At 44.2% G+C, this 21,779-nt stretch overlaps 1 protein-coding gene across 1 annotated transcript; it reads left to right on the top strand.

Annotated features, from left to right (window-relative positions):
* Window positions 1-9,962: 9,962 nt before the first annotated feature.
* LOC120440636 (adhesion G-protein coupled receptor G2-like) lies at window positions 9,963-20,834 on the top strand. The gene is made up of 6 exons (XM_039613495.1): window positions 9,963-10,078; window positions 10,181-10,217; window positions 15,546-15,814; window positions 15,895-15,958; window positions 16,162-16,291; window positions 20,372-20,834. Exons 3-6 carry the CDS (start codon window positions 15,601-15,603, stop codon window positions 20,567-20,569), a joined length of 606 nt encoding a protein of 201 aa, XP_039469429.1. The 5' UTR covers window positions 9,963-10,078; window positions 10,181-10,217; window positions 15,546-15,600; the 3' UTR covers window positions 20,570-20,834.
* The last annotated feature ends 945 nt before the right edge of the window (window positions 20,835-21,779 follow it).

The following is a 21,779-nucleotide window of genomic DNA, read 5'->3' as shown; positions in this document are numbered from 1 at the left end:
TACTTTTATAAGTGAATCCGTTGTGGCCCCTCCAGCCTTCTGATACTGCCATTTCTTGATGAATTTTAAACAAATGGCAGAATTTCAAAAATTGTGGATGTGTGTTTGTCTTGGCCCGTTGTCTTGGCTCTCTGTAGACATGAAACTGCACAGGCTTTGGTTTGAACCACAGTATTTCTTGTCTATTGGTACAGGGCATTTTATATACGATCAAGTCTCGATGCTTCAAGCAAACCCATTGGTCCAGTGGAGGTGCTGTGGGAACTCTCTCCTGGGAGTGAAGTTTCACTCTGCTGGCTCTTGCCTCCCATGCTTCCTGGTCTTGTGTATTTTTATTAAGACAGAATCGAGCACTTTCCATCACTCTGGGGTGCATATTCATGTCCCCTGTTCTGCTTTTACATTAAACTCAAGTTTAGTGATAGTTTACACCTAGACCTGGGAGGAGTCCTTCATGTGACATTGAGGGAGATTTCAGACTCAATCTGGCACCTTTCACAGATGAGTTAGTTACAGTGTTAGTTTCAGTTTTCGCCATCATTAGATCAAATTGCTGACTTTTTACATCATGAGCCATATCAGTGCATTGCTATCATAACAATTAAGTGATGTTTACGCTTCAATAGATTCCTATATGTTGTATAGGACACCTGACAGAAAGGCCACCTCCATGGTCAGCCAGTAAACCAGATGGATAAAATATCAAGGGCAACACACACCCTTGATGAAATGTACTGACAAATCAACAGGCATGGAGGGGGTGCACCCCTGCTATGTGTTTCAACGCGACAAACTGTGAATGCTTGGGAAGAAGATAAGTATAAATATGGATACATTTCACATTCGATTTCAAGTAAAATAAGATGCTTTGTTAACAGTGTGGAGCAACTCTTACTGATAAAAACACAATAAAGTTTTACATTTAATATTTTAATAATCTGAATCAACTTTGTGTATGATAATTTTTTGATATTTAGTCGACTAAAACTAATAGAATTTTGATCCCTAAATTATAATAAAAACAAATGACATTTTAGTTAAAATACTAAGACTACACCTAAATTAAAATCCTCTTTCAAAATTAGCACTTATGTCTCAGCATGTCATTTCAGCACACCAGCCTCATGGCAGTTATTGAAATGTGAGACAAAACATGAACATGTTACGTGCACAACCAGAACCTTTACAACCCCCTTCAAAACCACATGCTGACTTCTACTTTTAATCAGTACATATAAGATAAGATAAGACAGACCTTCCCAAAGTGTGGGGCCCGCCCCTCGGGGGGGGGGCGGTATGAAAAGGGGGGGTCGGAACAAAACGCTTGGACATTGCTAGCATGGGGCGCCCCAGAAACGCAAAGCAGGAGATGAAGCATAGCTGAATATGTTTCCAAACCAACTTCATTCTAAGCCAAAGACTAGAAAATCTGGTGAAGCATATCTTCCCTTTGGTTTCACCTGCACAAGTGCCAAGGTAGGTCTCCCCTGCATAATTGGTAGTGATGGGATTTCCAGCTCTTTTTAGAGAACCGGCTCTTTCGGCTCAGCTCACTAAAAAGAGCCGGCTCTTTCGGCTCCAAACTGACTCTTCAGGTTGTTTTGTTGCTTTAATTAATTTATTATTAACAATAATATAAAATTATGCACAAAAGGAATTACTAATGTAAAAAAAAAAGTGGTTTTATTTATATATGTTTATATATAAATATATACAGTGGCCCGTAGAGACAAAACACGTACAAACTCCAAAACACATTTCTAGCGTTAACTGAACTTCCAAAACAGAGCTACCTAGATCACTTAAATTACACGATTCAAAGCATATGTGTATTGTTTGTGTATTTATACACAAGCACTCATATTTATTCAAATAATTAAAAAAAATGTTAATTTACCTGTTACACACACCAAATCTGGTCGTTGGTACTTGCTGGCTTGTGTAGCCACTAGGCAACAAAAGCTCAACACTGCGCCTAGCATTCTGGAGCACTTCTGTTGTGTTTTGTACGTGTTTTGGAATTTTTACATGCTTCTGAGTTTTTACGTGTTTTGGAGTTTTTACGTGCTTTGTCTCTGGGGGCCACCGTAATATACTTTTATTTATTCACTCCACATAAAATGTAATAAATAAATCATATAATACAAAAACCAACTAGTCACAGTTCAACTTTTAACTATTTAAATTTTCAGCTTTTTCCTTTTAAACAAATTTAAAGTGAAACAACACAAAACACTGCAAACCACAACACAATTAAATATAAATTAAAATATGAAAACAAGAAGAAGATGCACATTCTCTGTCATATGGGCCTGCATGAATAAACTTTCTGAATCCTTTATCATCTGCAACTGAAAATAGTTGTGGATGATTACTATACCTTTCTAATGTGACGTTGTTGTCCCCGGCTCTCTTTCTCTCTCTCTCCCTCCCGCTCTCTTCCTGTGCTACTGCGAGTGTAGCTACCGCCCCTCCCCCCTCTTCCCAGCGCAAAGCACAAGGCTCGCGTGCGGAGTGAAGCGGAAAAAAGTGCGAGAGAGAGGGTGAGAGAAAGAAAAAAAAAAAACACGGCTCACGATAAGGAGCCGGCTCGCGTCGTTCACGTAAAAGATCGGCTCTAAGAGCCATTTCGTTCGTGACCGACACATCACTAATAATTGGTTTTCCCTGTGTCGGGAGCACGCGCTGGGCTGTTCAAATCACGGACTAACAGTATCCCACAGTTGTTTATGTTTTTAAACCCATTTTGCACAGAGAGGCATTTTTTGAAAGATGCATTGATAGCAATGTTGAATATTATTACACATGAAAGAAACAACTACAGTAAAATAATCACAGCGTGATGCCTCTGCCTTTCTAAATGGAGGGACAGTAAATGCGTGTGTATATGTAAGCGTGTAAAACCTGAAGATAGTGTGGAGGTAAACACAAACGACACGAGACCTCTCGATTAACACTCCTCGTTTATTACTCATCACCACACAACTGAACTCTTTTCCCTCCAAAACACAGCAACAACACTTCCTGAGAACTGGGTGTGAGTGGAGCCCTCCAGTGGTCCACCACACATGCCCCCCCCCCGAACACCCAGTAGGGTCATCCCCTAGTCCAGAACCCTCACTTTGATCAAATGTCCAGAACGGCTGAACCGGGGAGGTGGACAGCTGGCTGAGGGGAAACGAGCCTGAGGACCAGGCTGGCATGGGCGGTCAGGAAAAGCTGAAGATAGCTCGGGCCCCGCCAGGTGGGGGGCGCTCCCAGAGGAAGAAGCAGGGTTGTCCAGTCCAGTGGAAGGCGGGCGGCCACGGTGGGGGGCCTGAGCCGGCACCACCTGATCATCCAGAAGCACATGTGCCGGTTTAAGTCTGTCAATAGAAACAGCCTCCTGCCGACCCCCAAAGTCCAAAAGGAAATGCTTCCGGCCCGGTTGAATAACCCTAAAGGGGCCGTCATACAGTGGACGCAGCGGAGGCCTATGAGCGTCATGCCTGACGAAAACAAACTGTGAAGAGTCCAACGACCTCGGAACAAAGGTGTCGGGCAGACAATGGTGCACTGGGCCAGGAAGAGAAAACGAGTCTCTTGGGGGACAGAGAGACAGCGCAGAGGGAGCGAAGCACGGGAGTGGGCTCTCGGGCAAGAATTCCCCGGGGACCCGTAGGGGCTGACCGAGGACAAGTTCAGCCGGGGAAACCCCGAGGTCTTCTTTAACCGCGCAGCGCAACCCCAGTAAATCCCACGGAGAGCGGTCAACCCAGTTGCCATCTGTGAGAGAAGCACAGAACGCGGCCTTAAGCGACCGGTGGAAACGCTCGCACATCCCGTTGGCCTGCGGGTGGTACGCAGTGGTTCGGTGGACCTTGACCCCCAGGCCGTCAGCCATGGCAGACCAAAGCTCGGAAACGAACTGGGGGCCCCTGTCTGAGGTGATGTCGGTGGGGGGACCAAAACGCGAAACCCACGTTGACAAAAATGCCCTGGCCACTGCTGCTGCTGTAGTGGACGCCAGAAGCACTGCCTCGGGCCAGCGGGTTGTGCGATCCACTACAGTCAAAAGGTGCGTGAAACCTTGTGACTGCGGCAGAGGACCAACCAGATCCACATGCACATGATCAAAACGCCTCCCTGGAACACGGAAGGATTCGAGGGGCGCCTGTGTGTGCCTATGGATCTTAGCGCGTTGGCATGGGATACACGCCGCTGCCCAGTCTTTCACCGATTTACGAAGGCCCGGCCAAACAAACCTAGAGCTGACCAGCTTACCGAGGCCCGGACGCCTGGATGAGAGAGGGCGTGTACGGAGTCGAAAACGCGACGACGCCACGAAAGGGGAACTACAGGGCGTGGACGCCCGGTGGAAACATCACAAAGCAGGCTAGGCCCGCCGTTCCACACGGGTCTGTCCTCCAGTACAAGGCCCGTTTGCGCAGACCGAAGGGCAAGGACGTCTGGGTCGGCCCGTTGGTCAGCGGCCATGGCGTCAAAGTCTATGCGCTGCTGGCGCCCTCTCCACGGGTCAGAGACCTTGGACATCGCGAATGTCAAGGGTTTATGATCGACGTACGTGGTGAAGCTCCGACCCTCGAGAAAAAAATGAAAATGGTGCGTAGCGAGGTGCAGGGCCAGCAACTCCCTGTCAAAAACGCTATATTTGCGCTCACTGTCCCTAAGCGTGCGACTGAAAAAAGCGAGCGGTTGCCAGACACCGGAGACCCGCTGTTCTAACACTGCGCCCACCGCCACGTCCGACGCGTCGGTGGTCAACGCAATCTCTGCCGACGGAAACGGGTGGGCCAGCAGGGCGGCATTTGCCAGCGCGGCCTTGGCCTCAGAAAATCCCTGGATGTGTTCAGGGAGCCAATCAATCAGGTCCTTAGCTGTTTTACCCTTCAAGGCAGCATAGAGAGGCTGCAGCAGGTGCGCAGCTCTGGGGAGAAAGCGGTTGTAGAAATCCCCAAGAACTCCTGCAGCGCTTTAACGGACGCGGGAAAGCCGAAACGGCCCGGACCTTGTCCGGCAACGGAACCACACCGTCAGCGGAAATGCGGTGGCCCAAGAAATCCAGAACCGGCAAGCCGAACTGGCACTTGGAGGGGTTGACGATCAGGCCGTGTGCCGCCAAGCACTGGAAAACCTGATGCAGATGGGACGCATGCAGGCCCTCCAAGGTTTGAAGGCCTATCTCCCCCCACCACTTCCCCTGCCGGTGGTGGACGCCCTCAGACATCGGTGTGTTGGTGGTTCTCTGTGTCCGGGGTGGGCGCCAGGTACACACCGCTCACTCCTTGGCGGCTGCTTATCGGGGCCTGGAGCCTGGGGCTCGCTCGGGCCCACTGGGAGGCGGGTGCCCTCGGCCTCGGCCCGGGGCTCGGTCACTCAGGCACAGCTGGCTGCCGGCGGAGCTCACGGGCACATCACTGCAACCCCCCCTGGCTTCTGCTCCACGGCTGCTGAGTGACCCCTCATCTGGGACTCTCCTCAGCTCTTTCTGGGATAGTGACGCAGCTGCCCCTCTGTTGGTCTTCCTTGGTCTCTTGTGTTCTGGGGGCCTCTGGATGTCTAGAGTTTTGATCTCCTCCATACCTGCGTCATGCCCTGGAGGACGGGGCAGTGGCCCCCCACACCCTCTAGCAGATCATTACATGAAGGAACCTTTAAAAAAACAAACAAACAAACAAACAAACAAAACAAAAAAAAAAAAGCGCGTCCATGCTCACAGGTGTACACACAGGTGATCACACACAAACTACACCCTTTTTGGCTCTTACCTCAAAGCACACTGTGCGCTGTCGATCTTACGTGCTGCACAATAATGTCTAACATTTAGTATTTACTGTCATATTCCCATAGATCATTGTGATGTTGTTTATTACTCTCGTTTTCTTCTGCTTGCTTTCTCTTTCTTTCTCAACAGGTGATCCAGATGATCGATATATGTATTTTTTTGTCTGCTTATTCTGTTGGTTTTGGTTTTTGCCCTTTTCCCCGTCCCTCTTCCCGCTGTTTTTCTTTCCCTCTTTCTTTCTCCCTTTCTTTCCCCAGTTAAGTCTGTCCCGTATTCAGCAAGTGAAAATAAAATAAACAATAAAAGGTGAATCAAATGGACCATTACGGCAAGGCTGGGATGGTCAATTTGGTAAAGTAAATCCGTTGGGCATCTTTCTTCGCCTTTAGACAATAATTCTGATGGCAAAAGAACCAAACGGGACAGGTTATAAAAAAAAAAAAAAAAAAAAAAGATGGGACGCATGCTGACTCTCAGAGCAGCTGGCCACCAATATATCGTCAAGGTACACGAAGACGAAAGGCAGCCCGCGTAAGACAGAGTCCATCAACTGCTGAAAAGCCTGGGCGGCGCCTTTCAGGCCGAACGGCATGCGCAAAGATTCAAACAGGCCGAAAGGGGTAATAACGGCAGTTTTGGGGACGTCTTCGGCACGCACAGGAACCTGGTGATACCCCCGCACCAAGTCAATTTTAGAAAAAATCGAGATGCCGGCGAGGTGGGTGGAAAAATCTTGGATGTGGGGAATGGGGTAACGGAATGGGGTGACATTATTCAAACGGCGAAAATCCCCACACGGCCGCCACTGACCGTCTGACTTGGGCACCATGTGTAGTGGAGGGGCCCAGGCACTATTCGAGCGCTGCACAATGCCGAGGCGCTCCATAGCGGCAAACTCTTCCCGAGCGACGGAGAGTTTCGCGGGGTCGAGGCGGCGCGCGCGTGCCAACACCGTGCTTTGTTGCCGTGTTCGAGAAATTAGGAACAGTCAGTAAAGGGAACTCCAAGAGCAAACGCTGAAAAACATTCCCTGAAGTCACCAAATTAGCCCGATTCAGGGGCTTGATGGCGCAAGTGAAACAGGGTATTGAAGAAAAAGACAGGGCATCGATTAAGCATCTGTTAGCGGCATCGACCAGCAGTCCGTGGGCACAAAGAAAATCGGCGCCCAAAATAGGTACAGAGCTATCGGCAACAACAAAGGTCCACTGGAAATCCCGACCATGTAAACAGACAGTCACGAACCTTTCCCCGAACGTTGCGATGGGAGAGCCATTAGCTGCAATAAGCTGTGGTCCGCAGCCCGCTGCTAAACTGTCAGCGCCGGACGGGGGAAGGAGGCTCTTCTGGGAGCCGGAGTCGACCAGGAAACGTCTCCCGGAGCGCGAGTCTTCTATGAAGACCAGTTTTTCTTTGTCGCCAGCGGTCGCGGCTGCTACAGCGCGCTGGCAGGGCCATGTCCCAGGGTCGGAAAAGCGCAAGGCAGCAGGCAGCGGCACACTCCGGGGCCAAAACGCTGATGGTAGAAACAGAGGTCCAGTCCGTGGTGTCGCTGTGCCGCGATCTTTCCCGTCAGCGAAGGATCGGATACGTCGGGGCAGGTCAGCGGGGAAGTGGAAGGCGCCGCCGGCGAGGCTGGAACTAGGTCGCGATCGTGGAAAGCGCGGGTAGCCAAGAGAATACGATCCGCGTCCTCAGCCAGGGAGCGATAATCCTTCGTGCCCAGAAGCGGAGAGTTGGTGAGGCCGGCTCTCACGGCCGCCGGCAGCTGTCGGAGGAAGATAAGGGCGAAGAGGAATCCCCCATCGTCCGGTCCGAGAAAGGATAGCATGTGCTCCATCAGTTCAAGAGCCGTACCGCCACCCAGGCCTGAGAGGGAGAGGAGCTTCTCGGCTCGCTCTGCGTCGGAGAGGGCATAGCGCCGAAGAAGCAGCTCCTTAAGGGCAGCATACTTCCCTTGGGCGGGTGGGTCCCGGAGGAGAGTCAACGCACGGGTCGAGAGAGGCCACCACATGGTGATATTTCGTGTCGTCAGCCGAGATGCCACGAAGGGCGAACTGAGCCTCCACGTGCACGAACCACGACGGGGGATTGCAGCTGCTGCCGGAGGCAGAGAGCTGGCGGCTGCTGATGCATCCAGAGCGGAGTCGGTGCCACCATCGGACTGCAGCATGTTCGAGTCAGGGGTCACCAATGTGGAGGTAAACACAGAAGACACGAGAGCTCTCGATTAACACTCCTCGTTTATTACTCATCACCACACAACTGAACTCTTTTCCTTCCAAAACACAGCAACAACACTTCCTGAGAACTGGGTGTGAGTGGAGCCCTCCAGTGGTCCACCACAATAGTAAAATTAACAGTAACAGTATTTTGTCTCTATCTCCCATTCTGCAATTCATCTCATGTAAACAATAACGTGCGCACAGCATGACGTGAAAAAAGGCACATACCTTTGACATTGTGTGACGAACTCTGTATTCCTCGTCCACACGTAAACGGAAAAAAAGGAATTTTAAAAATTTCAGTTTTCGGTGATTCGAAACGCCGTTTACGTGTGGATGAAACAGCTGCGTTTTCAAAAATAACCGTGTAGGTGGGGACGTAGCATAAAAAGTTAGTAGTTTATTTTATTACTACCTGTCATTTATTGCAGATTACTTGTATTTGCTTAATTGTTTACTAAATGTTTGAGGTGTGAAAGAAACCGCAATTGAGCAAAATATGGGTGTGTGTGGTTGGAGGATGTGTTTGTGCGTGTGCATGCGGGGGGGGTATATTTTTCTTGTAAAACAAAGGGGGGCCTAGCAAAAAACGTTTGGGAACCACTGAGATAAGATAAGATAAGATAAGATAAGATAAGATAAGATAAACCTTTATTAGTCCCACAGGTGGGAAATTTTTTGGTCAAGGCAGAAAGTACTAGTCTAAGAGCAGTAAAAGCTAAGAAAAACACAATAGAATAGGATAAGATAAAATACAATAAAGTACTATAGAAAATAGAATAAAATACTGTACAAAATAGAAAAAAAAAGCTTTGTTATAACAGGAAAAATTACACTTGATAAATTGCACATCAGGGAGACAGTTACAATTGTGTATGGGATGTGTGTGTCTGTCTGTCTGCACATGCGTAGTCATCTGCAGAGACCATGTTGCAGAGTCTGACAGCAGTTGGAAGGAAAGACCTGCAAATCGCTCCATCCCACATCGTGGGTGCTGCAGCCTGACACTGAAGGAGTTAGTCAGTGCTGTCAGTGTCATGGTGGGGTGCGCCGGTGTGTTTTTGAAAGGACCCAAAAAGCAGACACTGCAGGAGACGGAGCTGGATTGCAAAACAGAAGGCGAGCCTTTATTTGGCTGCTGCCAGGAGATAAACATGAAAACTAAGAAAACTATGAAAAACAGAGATAATTATGAAAAATATGAAAAAGAGATGATTATGAAAACTATGACAACTATGAAATGCTGTGATAACTATGACAAAGACTGAGACAACTATGGTGTGTACAGACGACCTGACGATGACAGAGCGGAAACAGACAGACTAAATACACACAAGGGGTAATCATAGCAAGTGGAAACACATGAGGAAACAGCTGCCACATAATGACATCACAGGGGAAGTATAAACTAAGCACATAGAACAAAGAAACAAGACTTTCAAAATAAACAGGTAACATGACGAGACGCAGACATGACACAAACTTCACCACATGAACCATGCAGACGTGAAACGTGACAGCTTAAGACATGAACCAACAAGAGAGACCTAACTACACAGGGTGAAGACACAAATGGATCGAACAAGCAAAGAAGTAAAACTGAGCAATCTAGGAGCTAATATCTAAATGAACTTAACATAAACAATGAATGACAAAATACAAGGAAACTCAAATCCTAACTAATAATAGCAACAACAACAACTTAACATATCTTAAAAAAGATAAGTCAACAATACAAAACGAACTTAAAATGCTTGGTCATAGACCAAGCCCATGACAGTCAGAGTCTCCAACATGGGGTGGGAGATGACAGCTTAGCCACCATTCTCCTGTCACTCACCACCACCACTGGGTCCAGAGGGCATCCTAGAACAGAGTTGGCCCTCTGGATCAGCCTGTTCATTCTCTTCCTCTCCCCAGCAGAGATGCTGCTGCCCCAGCAGACCACACCATAAAAAATGGCTGAGGTCACCACAGAGTCATAGAAGGTCTTCAGGAGTGTTTAGGGACACAAAATACTGTTGGAAAAGTCATGCTTAGGAACTATCACCAGTAGCCTTCAGACTGGGTAACTCATTTACATGTTGTTTGTAACTTGTTTACATACAGCAAGTTTATTCATTTGCCTTTTTGTTCCTGTTACATCAGCTGTGTTATTGGTTCTTTTCAGATGAAAGAACTTCTACAGGTACTTGGAACGTGCAAAGGTAGGCTCTGCTTTCTCTTAATGACATAGCTTTATCATTATCATTATAATTATTATTATTATTATTATTGTTATTATTACGCTACTGGGCATATTTGATATTTGAGTGTGTTCAAGTGTTCAGTAATGTTAATGTTGTTGATCACATGAGGTGCATTAGAACTCAGTATAAAAAATCAATTTAAGGGACACTGACTGTCAGTCTGAAATAGGAGACAGCGCTCTCCAACTTCCAATTTGTGTTGGGATATACAGGAACCCGTAACTCCATCAAACAGACTTTTTGGCTTCCAAACTATGCTATCTTATTTGCTGCATTCACCTTTTTTTTAGTAATCATAAAATAAGTAAGACACAAAAGGATAACGCTATGGTATTCCCTCCCAAAGGGTAATTTAGGCATGGCACTTGAGCCTCTTAAAGTTAGTGTCACAAACGATGTTAACTCTAGCCTGTAATATGCTGCTAGCACAAATATCTAATAATAAAGTGTTTTTTTACTGACAGAAACAACAACAGAGAACCATCACAGTTGATGGATGAAAGGTGCCAGATAGGAAAAATGTCAAACACCCATCTCGCCCCTGCGGGCGGTTTTAACCTGGGAGCTTGAGGGTCCTGCGCAGTATCTTAGCTGTTCCCAGGACTGCGCTCTTCTGGACAGAGATCTCCGATGTTGTTCCCGGCATCTGCTGGAGCCACTCGCCTAGCTTGGGAGTCACCGCACCTAGTGCTCCGATTACCACGGGGACCACCGTTAACTTCACCCTCCACATCCTCTCGAGCTCTTCTCTGAGCCCTTGGTATTTCTCCAGCTTCTCGTGTTCCTTCTTTCTGATGTTGCTGTCATTCGGAACCGCTACATCGATCACTACGGCCGTCTTCTTCTGTTTGTCTACCACCACTATGTCCGGTTGGTTAGCCACCACCATTTTGTCCGTCTGCATCTGGAAGTCCCACAGGATCTTAGCCCGGTCATTCTCCATCACCCTTGGGGGCATCTCCCATTTTGACCTCGGGACTTCCAGGTTATACTCGGCACAGATGTTCCTGTACACTATGCCGGCCACTTGGTTATGGCGTTCCATGTATGCCTTGCCTGCTAGCATCTTGCACCCTGCTGTTATGTGCTGGATTGTCTCAGGGGCATCTTTACACAGCCTGCACCTGGGGTCTTGCCTGGTGTGATAGACCCCAGCCTCTATGGATCTTGTGCTCAGAGCTTGTTCCTGTGCTGCCATGATTAGTGCCTCTGTGCTGTCTTTCAGTCCAGCTTTGTCCAGCCACTGGTAGGATTTCTGGATATCAGCCACCTCCGCTATCTGCCGGTGGTACATACCGTGCGGGGGCCTGTCCTTCCATGATGGTTCCTCGACTCCCTCCTCTTTCTTGGGTTTCTGCTGCCTGAAGTATTCACTGAGCACGCTGTCAGTTGGGGTCCCCCTTGCCGTAGCATTTATGTTGTACCTCGTCAATCTCTAGCTGTGAGAGCAGTCCCTTCTTTCGAATGTTGGAACACTGCTACTTAGTCCCTATGGACCCAAAAGCGCTTTACACTACATTCTGTCATCCACCCATTCACACACTGGTGATGGCTGGTGGTAGCCACAGCAGCCCTGGGGCGTACTGACAGAGGCGAGGCTGCCGGACACTGGTGCCACCAGGCCCTCTGGCCACCACCAGTAGGCAACGGGTGAAATGTCTTGCCCAAGGACACAGCGACCGAGACTGTCAAAGCCAGGGCTCGAACCAGCAACCTTCTGATTACAAGACGAACTGCCAACTCAGGATTGCCATAATTTATACATCGAGGAAACCAAACAACCTCTGGTGAAGAGGATGGCACAACAGAGAAGCGCTAACTGGTCAGGCCAGGACTCCGTAGTCTATTTACACCCACAGGCCAGTGGACACTCTTTCAATGATGAGGATGTTGTTAGTGGGTTTTTTTCCTTTCTTTAAGAAAGTACAGAAGAAGAACTACCTTTTAAAACCTTTCAGCAGTTGAAATGACAATTTACAGTGGTCTGCTTCACAAAAAGGATGACCCTGTAAGTCATCAATACAGTTATAGACCACAACAAAAACAAATATTATTATGACTATCTTTTTTTGGGAAATGATGTGGCCAGTCCTGCCGTCTCCCAACTGGTTCTTCTCCCACACTCCATACACGTCTGACCTCGTCTCACATCTGCTCCTTTCCTGGAAAAAGATAGAGAAAGAAAAACACCTCACTCCCTAACCTTTCTGTATTATTAGCTAACAATTCACAGTGTATTGATTCTACTTATTATCCACATCTGAGACATTCTGTTCAGACTCGGCCCAGAAAAAATGCCCCCCTGACTTTAACCAATTATGATGTGTAAGCATGTTTTCAAATCCCTCTGCCCCCAACAGGTCAGTCTCAATAATTCAATTCAATCATAGTGCTGAATTGATGCTTTTGACCCTTGTTACATAAAGTGCGACTCTTTAATGAGCACAATTGAAAAGTGTACATAAAAAACAACAAAAAAAAAACAGTTTTATTTAATCATTTTGTTCCTAACAATGTACACATCCTGGACAGGGAGAAACGCTGGTTTGGGCGGGGAGTCAAGGAGGCCATAAGGCCATCTCTGAATTGAGGAGGGTGCCTACATTTTGCTTCTTACAGTCCTGTCAACTATCTGTGAATGGTAGACAGAGGAGGCTTATAGTGGGTTGTGTGTGAGGCTGGACACTGGTCACAGACAGAGTGATTAAGCTGGAGAAGATGTACAGCAGATTAAGGTCGTTAAGGATAGAGATGGAAATATTTTAATGAATTGAAAGAAGTGGAAATGTGGATGAGAGCCCAAAGAGGTGGAATTATTCTCTGGAGACAGGAGGTATGCTCAGAGGTGGGAAGAGGAATATCAGTAGAAGAAAGATTAATTATTATACTGCACCGTTATTATTATTATATTGGAACTTAAGTAGCAAATCTGTTTAAAAATTCAATAGTCAAGATCACTGAATATAAATATTTTGGGATTTGACTAGATAATCATTCGTCCTTCTCCTCATCACTAACCTTTGCACCTTTATCAAAGGTCACCACTGTAAATAAAACTATATCCTCAATGTCTGGTTAAATGAATAAAATATACTGATGACTAAATAAAGGGTATAGAACATTTGTATTTGTAGTTTTTAAAGATTACAGTTAGTAACGAAAAAAAACATAAATTAGAACCTGTGGGTTTTAAACTAATGTAACATCATTGTGAGGATTTATTCACCCTTTATATAGGACACAATTTCAATTCAAGATCTACAGGGAGTGCAGAATTATTAGGCAAATGAGTATTTTGTCCACATCATCCTCTTCCTGCATGTTGTCTTACTCCAAGCTGTATAGGCTCGAAAGCCTACTACCAATTAAGCATATTAGGTGATGTGCATCCCTGTAATGAGAAGGGGTGTGGTCTAATGACATCAACACCCTATATCAGGTGTGCATAATTATTAGGCAACTTCCTTTCCTTTGGCAAAATGGGTCAAAAGAAGGACTTGATTCAAAAATAGTGAGATATCTTGCAGAGGGATGCAGCAGTCTTAAAATTGCAAAGCTTCTGAAGCGTGATCATCGAACAATCAAGCGTTTCATTCAAAATAGTCAACAGGGTCGCAAGAAGCGTGTGGAAAACCAAGGCGCAAAATAACTGCCCATGAACTGAGAAAAGTCAAGCGTGCAGCTGCCAAGATGCCACTTGCCACCAGTTTGGCCATATTTCAGAGCTGCAACATCACTGAGTGCCCAAAAGCACAAGGTGTGCAATACTCAGAGACATGGCCAAGGTAAAAAGGCTGAAAGACGACCACCACTGAACAAGACACACAAGCTGAAACGTCAAGACTGGGCCAAGAAATATCTCAAGACTGATTTTTCTAAGGTTTTATGGACTGATGAAATGAGAGTGAGTCTTGATGGGCCAGATGGATGGGCCCGTGGCTGGATTGGTAAAGGGCAGAGAGCTCCAGTCCGACTCAGACGCCAGCAAGGTGGAGGTGGAGTACTGGTTTGGGCTGGTATCATCAAAGATGAGCTTGTGGGGCCTTTTCGGGTTGAGGATGGAGTCAAGCTCAACTCCCAGTCCTACTGCCAGTTTCTGGAAGACACCTTCTTCAAGCAGTGGTGCAGGAAGAAGTCTGCATCCTTCAAGAAAACATGATTTTCATGCAGGACAATGCTCCATCACACGCGTCCAAGTACTCCACCGCGTGGCTGGCAAGAAAGGGTATAAAAGAAGAAAAACTAATGACATGGCCTCCTTGTTCACCTGATCTGAACCCCATTGAGAACCTGTGGTCCATCATCAAATGTGAGATTTACAAGGAGGAAAACAGTCCACCTCTCTGAACAGTGTCTGGGAGGCTGTGGTTGCTGCTGCACGCAATGTTGATGGTGAACAGATCAAAACACTGACAGAATCCATGGATGGCAGGCTTTTGAGTGTCCTTGCAAAGAAAGGTGGCTATATTGGTCGCTGATTTGTTTTTGTTTTGTTTTTGAATGTCAGAAATGTATATTTGTGAATGTGGAGATGTTATATTGGTTTCACTGGTAAAATAAATAATTGAAATGGTATATATTTGTTTTTGTTAAGTTGCCTAATAATTATGCACAGTAATAGTCACCTGCACACACAGATATCCCCTAAAATAGCTAAAACTAAAACAAACTAAAACTACTTCCAAAAACATTCAGCTTTGATATTAATGAGTTTTTTGGGTTCATTGAGAACATGGTTGTTGTTCAATAGTAAAATTATTCCTCAAAACTACAACTTGCCTAATAATTCTGCACTCCCTGTATAAACATCTCAGATAAGTATGACATGACAATATAAGGGCTACAAGTCATTTTGAATGTGTATTTTCTCTACAGGTGAGTGCTTCCCTCTCAGAAAACGACCTGAAGATATTAACAGACATTACTCTGATTGGCTGTAGTCTTTCGCTTTTTGCTCTGGCTGTCACCCTTTTGCTCTTCATCACAAATAGGTAATTTACTCATCTTTCAATGATTTATTTCCAAGATAAGTACTGTCCACTTTATTACCATGTTGTCCTTGCTCCCAACAACTCTTCAGACTTTTTTACTGCTCTTTTCTAATGCCTTTGTCTTTCTCTCCTTCAATTCATTACTTCAAAAGGCAATGCAGGACTACTCTTCTGCTATTTTCCTCTTCTTTTTGCAGAAAATATAATGCCTTCGTCTTTAATGCTGTCATCTACGCTTTCTTTCCTTACTTGATGATTGGCCTAATGTTCTTCAAACAATGACATCACCTGACAGGAAACTCAGACAAGATGTTTCTGTGAAAGTCCACATCAACCTCGTAATTGCTCTGATGCTCCTCAACCTGCACTTCCTGCCCAATCAGGCAGTGGCAGCAGGGTCCTCCTCTGGACTTTGCTTATACATGGCTCTTTTACTTCATTACTCCCTGCTGGCCACTTTCAGCTGGATGGGCTTGGAAGGGTTCCACCTATATCTTCTCTTGGTCAAAGTCTTCAACATCTATGTGAAGAGATACCTACTCAAACTCAGCATACCGGGATGGGGTGAGTGGACTCGTTTAGGCAGGGAGCTGTCATTAGCAGTCTGTAAGCCTTTGAATGATTGCTCAGTTCTTGCATTTCAGGTGTTCCTGACTTTTATGGTCCTGTCTCTCTGGACACACCGAGCAACTCCAACAATACTGCAATGTAAGAAGCAAATTTACAGACATTTAAAATCTCAATAATAACTTATATTGTTTTGCACGTGCATGGATACTTGAATGTTTGAATGGAAAAAAAGGAATAGGCAGAGTAAAATTGCATCCGCATTAATATTTCTGCAGAATTCCTTTTTGCTTTTACAATGTGAGTGAATGTGACTGAAAAGAACACCTGCACTGTCGTTGTAGATGTTACATCACCACTTATGAAGTGAAGATGGTGACTACAGTGGGATTGTTCAGTTTGGTGTTCCTCTTTAACGTGATCATGTTTGGGGTGACAGTCAGACGTGTTTGGATTCTTCGATGTTCCCAAGAGGTACATGCTAATTTTTTCATCTTTAGTGTTGAAAAGTAAAGTAATATATCATAATCTTCACCATTAGCATATCCATTAAAAGCAACAAAATCACAAATGAATAGAGTGATGGCATTCATACTGAATTTATAGGCAATAAGAAATATATATTGTTATTTATATAATTATATTATAATTATTGCTTCAATCTTTTGGGTTTTATCTTCCTTTCAATTAATACGCACACCTAATGATATACTGCTGAATCTCTTTTATAGTGACCTTTTGTCACGGTTCTGGGTCGGTTCGACCCAGCATTTTGACTTCTCTTGTTTTGGTTTAGTTTTGAGTGATTGTTTTGTTACTCTTGTCCTTCGTTGATTATTATTAGAATTCTATGTTTCTGTTTACTCGTGTTTTAGGAGTTGTTGTCTCAGGTATAGTTTGAGGTCCATGTGTCATTTTCTGTCTCTCTCAGTGTCGGGTCCGCGTCTTTGTGTAGTGTGTTACGGGTCCGAAATTGAGGACGAGAGTAAAACAATGATGGTCCAAAAGAGGTCAGTCAAACAATTGATTTTAATGAATACACGCAGCGTGGGGAGACGTACACTGGAAACCATCAGTTGTAAATCCCCACCCAAAAATACACTTCAGATTGCTTTTATAACATCAGGGTATTATGGCGCCCCTCATGCGCTTACAAGCACATAATTTGCATCTTAAGAACATTCTTTGCCCCTTGTACAGACAATGATCTATTCTAAGAAATAAATGCAGACACAGAAGTTCCCTTTCTGGCATCCTCTTTCAAATATGGTGATGATCTCAGGCCTTTGAGGTCCCCATGGACTTGTCCTCCTCTTTGCGTCACCTGTTGCTAGGCAAACTCAAATGCAACAAGAAGCTGAATACATTCAGGCCTTCACTCAAGCCTGCTTCTTGATTATATGTATTATTACAAATGCTTGTTATGTGGTTTAATGCGATGTTAATTAATACAATGGTAATGCCAATAATAAGTATAAGTAGCAGTAAAATATTCCTTATTCCACAAGTGTTTTCTTGTTTCCTGTTTTATTGTGAAGGTCTGCGTCTCATGTGAGTGGGCCTTTCTCAATATGCGTACTTGTGCGTACTTGCGTTCTCGTGTACGCGTGATACGTCATCAGTCGGAGACTAAGTACTGTTCCAATTCGAAGTACGTATCAAGCCGAGAACGCGAAAAAGTCCCGGATGTGTTCTCGCTCCGCCCGTTTTATCGAGCATGCATCGGTGGTGACTCGTGTGGACTTGGTACAGCTAAATATCCCAGAATGCATTTTGTCCAAAACTCAAACGCGGCAATGGCGGACGAGCGGGACTAAAAACTTTTAAATATTACTCTTTCTGGGTCACAAAATAAACTTAAGTTATTTTCAAGCGAGAATGTAGCTGTGTAAACTTCAAATATCTGCTCGATTTATCAAGATATCATATATTTCCAAACGCGCTCCGACGTTTTCGGAGACGTCTGTGACCCGCCAGCTCCATAGCAGACAGCGAGGTCGAGGATTATTAGAGCCGGCGAGAACAGCGGACTCCCGGCACATCGTTTTTCAACCCCCCCCCCGCGGTCTTTTCGCTACTCAGGTTAAACAAACCCCACCAGCTGTCTATTGTATTGAGTGTCCACTAAAATAAAAATAAAAGCGTTGTAACATCTCACCTGCTTGTTTTTATTAAGGTCTGTACACGTATGTACATGTACACTATTTTTATTAATAGAGGTTTCACTACTGAGGTTAAAAATGATATATAAGTCACTTAGATCACTTCTAAATGTTAATGTTTGGTTTATTTCAGTGTTTTATTTGTTCCTGAGTAAACCGGATTGGCTGTGATTAAAGTTAAGCTTCATAACATATTACTGACAGTTAAATTAAGAGGGGACGGCAGTAAAAACTCCGGCCCTGTGACATCATCAAGTATGCTAGTGTTCCAATTGTACAAATCGCGAGTCCGTGCTCGCGTTCTCGGCGAGTCCGTACTCCCGTGCGTTCTCGGCCAGTACGTACTCGCCGAGAACACGAGTACGTACTTGCGTACTTGAGAATTGAGAAAGGGCCAGTGTGTTCAGTTTACCTCCCTTGTCTCGTCTCGTTAATTACCCCCAGCTGTGTCCCCCACCTGTGTGTAATCTCCCTGTGTTTCTCTGAGTGTATTTAAGTCGTGTCTTCTGTCATAGTAGTCGCTGGTCCGTCTGTGTATCCACCATGTTTCACTCGTGTGTTCTCCCTGCTGTCAACCGTCGTCTGCCTCTGCTCGCTCTCGTTCATGTTCATGTTCATGTTCAGCAGTTTAGTTGTTCCAGTATTGTTTAGTTTATCTTCGTTTGCCATAAATCACCTTCACACCTTCACAACTGCCTGCTATTGGATCTTCCTTTATTTTTCCACACGGCTCACTCCACTTGCCGTGACACCTTTAATTGATGTTCCGGCTTTTGTCTAATTCATACTTAGCTGCTTTTATTAAACACACTGTTTGTATACGTTTATGTTTTCTTGTTTTAATAACTGATTAACACTTGTCATAAAAACAAGAAAACACAACTAATTTAGAAACTAAAAATTACTTAATTCACTGAACCAAATTCACGTTTTATACCCACATTTAGACCACACACTGAACTTCTAAGAGAAGTTACTCAACCACTAAAACTAAGGTTTCTGTTCAAGAATGTAGGTAAATATGAGTGATTTGGCATCTTAGTCAAAAAATAATAATCAATTTGTTTTACAGCTTTTTTGTGAAACAGTAAGAAAATTAATGGATAATAATTATAATTATAAGTTTTACTATTTTTTCCGGAATTTTTGTAAAAATGGTAAATTAGAACATTAGAACAGTAATTTAATTTTAACATTAAAAATAATATTTTGATTAAAGAAATAGTGGTGGCTGTAGCTCAGGAGGTAAACCTGTGAACGCTCCTTCATGCATCCTCGATGCATGAAGGAGCGCTTCAAGAGGTCCTTCCTCCCCTGCAGCTGTCAGACTGTACAATCAGAACTGCTCCCAACAAACACAGATGTTTACATCAGCGCTGTAACAACTTTTACTGTTATAACTGCACATTACTTTTCTCAGCTTATATATACACTAACTTATTGAAAGTTACATGTTTACTTTTTAATGCACGGGTACAATAAACAATCTGCACTTTTCTAATTATTCTAAATATTCTTAACTATTTAAACATCTTTCAGTATCCTGCTATGTTTGCACACTATGTGTACACTAATTTAAACAACTGTACTGTACTCTGCTCTGGTAACTATTGTCCATGATGTAAATATGTAAAAATTGTGCTTCGTTCTGTGTGTCCTGTTCTGTTTGTATATGCTGCATACAACCAAATTTCCTTGTGGGACAATTAAAGGATTATTCTATTCTATTCTATTCTATTCTATTCTATTCTATTCTAAAACAGGTCAATCTTCAAATCAGAAAATTGGTAGTTGGTGGCTGCTCAAGTCTGGATGTCAAAAATCCTTGGGCAAGATACTGAATCCCAAGTTGCTTTGCAATGCATCCATCAGAGTGTGAATGTGTGTGGATGTTGGGTAGAAAGCACTTAGCATACAAAAAAAGTGCTTGCATGAATGAGTGTGAATGGGTGAACGGGGAATGTTGTATAAAGCACTTTGAGTACTCGGATAGAGTAGAAAAGCACTGTATAAGAAACAGTTAATTTAAGATTTAACAACAATAATTATATCATAGCATTAAAAATACAACTTCAATCAAAAAGCTTGCATCCACCTGGCTTAATAGTGGATTAAACACTACAGAAATGTGTATTAAAAAAAAAAAGAAAAAAAAAGAAAAAGATTTTGGTAATTACCAGTTCTGTTAATTTAGAGCAGCTGTAGCATAAACCTTGCACTATAGTGGTGGTCTGAATATGTTAAACACTGTTAAAGAGACCAAATAAGAAATGTGAATTCCCTCATTTGGCAAGAATGTTGTCTCTGAATGTAAATTCACTTTTCAAAATCTCCTTCTACCAGTTTCAGATGTTCTGTAATCTCCTGTGTCACTGTATATTTGATAAATCAGTTTGGACAGGTCGACCGTGACAGAGCCAGAAAAGACCTGTTTACCCTGCTTGGAGTCATCACTCTGCTCTGCCTTACCTGGGGCCTGGTCTTCTTCTATTTTGGCTATCTGACTACTCCTGGCCTCTACCTCTTCTGCATCCTGAACTCCCTCTGCAAGGTCTGCATAACCTGCTTCTTTGTTCAGTTAGTGTTCTGATAATAACTGAAATGACTGATGATGAGTCCATCTAATGGGACATGAGGGTACTGCAGATGCATAATGAATGCTTATTCACAATTAATCAAAAAACATTTTGTCTTTACATTTTTACTCATTTTAAAAAGGGAAAATTTTAAAACTTGCATTTGCCATAAAAAAAAGAACAACAACTACAAAACCAAAAATCTATTTCACTCCAATCTGTTGATCAGAGATACAAGGTTTTGGTGTAAATAAAAAATAAAAATAAAATAACTGTTTCTGCCAGAGCATTTAAAAGTTGTAATTACTGAGGTATACTAATGTCTGCACTTCACCTGTTGTGTATAGTGACATTAATGAATAAAGTTCATGAGTGTTGCTTGTAAATTGACAACCTACCTTCCTAGGTGGGAAATGAATCCTTTCCTTGTCACAGTGAAATTTATCCGAATTGTATGTTGTGTGTAGAAGGCAGTTGGGGTACTATTGTCCTTTGTCCTTACCCACATAGCAAGCAGGTCTGGCCCAGATCTGGTATCAAGCCGACACTGCTGGTTGACTTCTGGCATGATAAGACGTATGTCATCCAGATATGGGCCAGGCCTGGCATAGATGGGACTGTCTATGTGATAGCATGCCATATCTGGCTCGATTGTGGTTTGGTTTATGTGGCCTAGGCCCATAGAAAACAGGTCTGGCCCGGTCTGGCATCAAGCTGGCACTTCTGACTGACAGGTGTCATGGCAACCAGATGTGGGCCAGTTCTGGCAATGATGGCACTATTTATGTTCCTATTTTCCTATTTTAGTTAGAAGACCCAAATGCCTTTTTGCAATACTATACTGCTATGGTAGCCAGCATTTCAAATGCAGGTTTGACAGGTTTGTGAGTGTACACTTTATCCAGAACCTAGTGACAGTTTACTCATCTTTGCCAGCAAGTGGCTGTAGCTCGGGAGGCTAGAGCAGGTCACCTGCTGATCGGAAGGTTAGTGGTTCGATCCCTTGTTCCTCCCGTCTGCATGCAAGGAGTGTGAATGTAGTTAGGAAGCACTCAGTTTAGAGCAGGGATGTCCAAACTCACTGAGGGCCACATACATAAAAATATAGGATCCTATACTAGGATTTCTATACTAGAAATTAGGTATATAACCTTAACTGTAGCGTATTAAAGTTAGAAAAATCATTTATTTTTTTCCACTGTTCAGTCTTTATTTCAATTAAAC

This window comes from Oreochromis aureus, linkage group 1 (genome assembly GCF_013358895.1).
Source record: "Oreochromis aureus strain Israel breed Guangdong linkage group 1, ZZ_aureus, whole genome shotgun sequence".
Lineage (NCBI taxonomy): Eukaryota > Metazoa > Chordata > Actinopteri > Cichliformes > Cichlidae > Oreochromis > Oreochromis aureus.
The sequence above is the reverse complement of the archived record's forward strand: the minus strand, read 5'-3'. Positions and strand labels throughout refer to the sequence as shown.

Excerpts from the sequence above, each read along its gene's own strand:
- LOC120440636 (XM_039613495.1), top strand. The coding sequence starts at position 15,601 with ATGCTCCTCAACCTGCACTTCCTGCCCAATCAGGCAGTGGCAGCAGGG. Across the intron at positions 15,815-15,894 it reads ACTCAGCATACCGGGATGGG|GTGTTCCTGACTTTTATGGT; the intron begins GTGAGTGGACTC and ends CTTGCATTTCAG. Across the intron at positions 15,959-16,161 it reads AACTCCAACAATACTGCAAT|ATGTTACATCACCACTTATG; the intron begins GTAAGAAGCAAA and ends CTGTCGTTGTAG.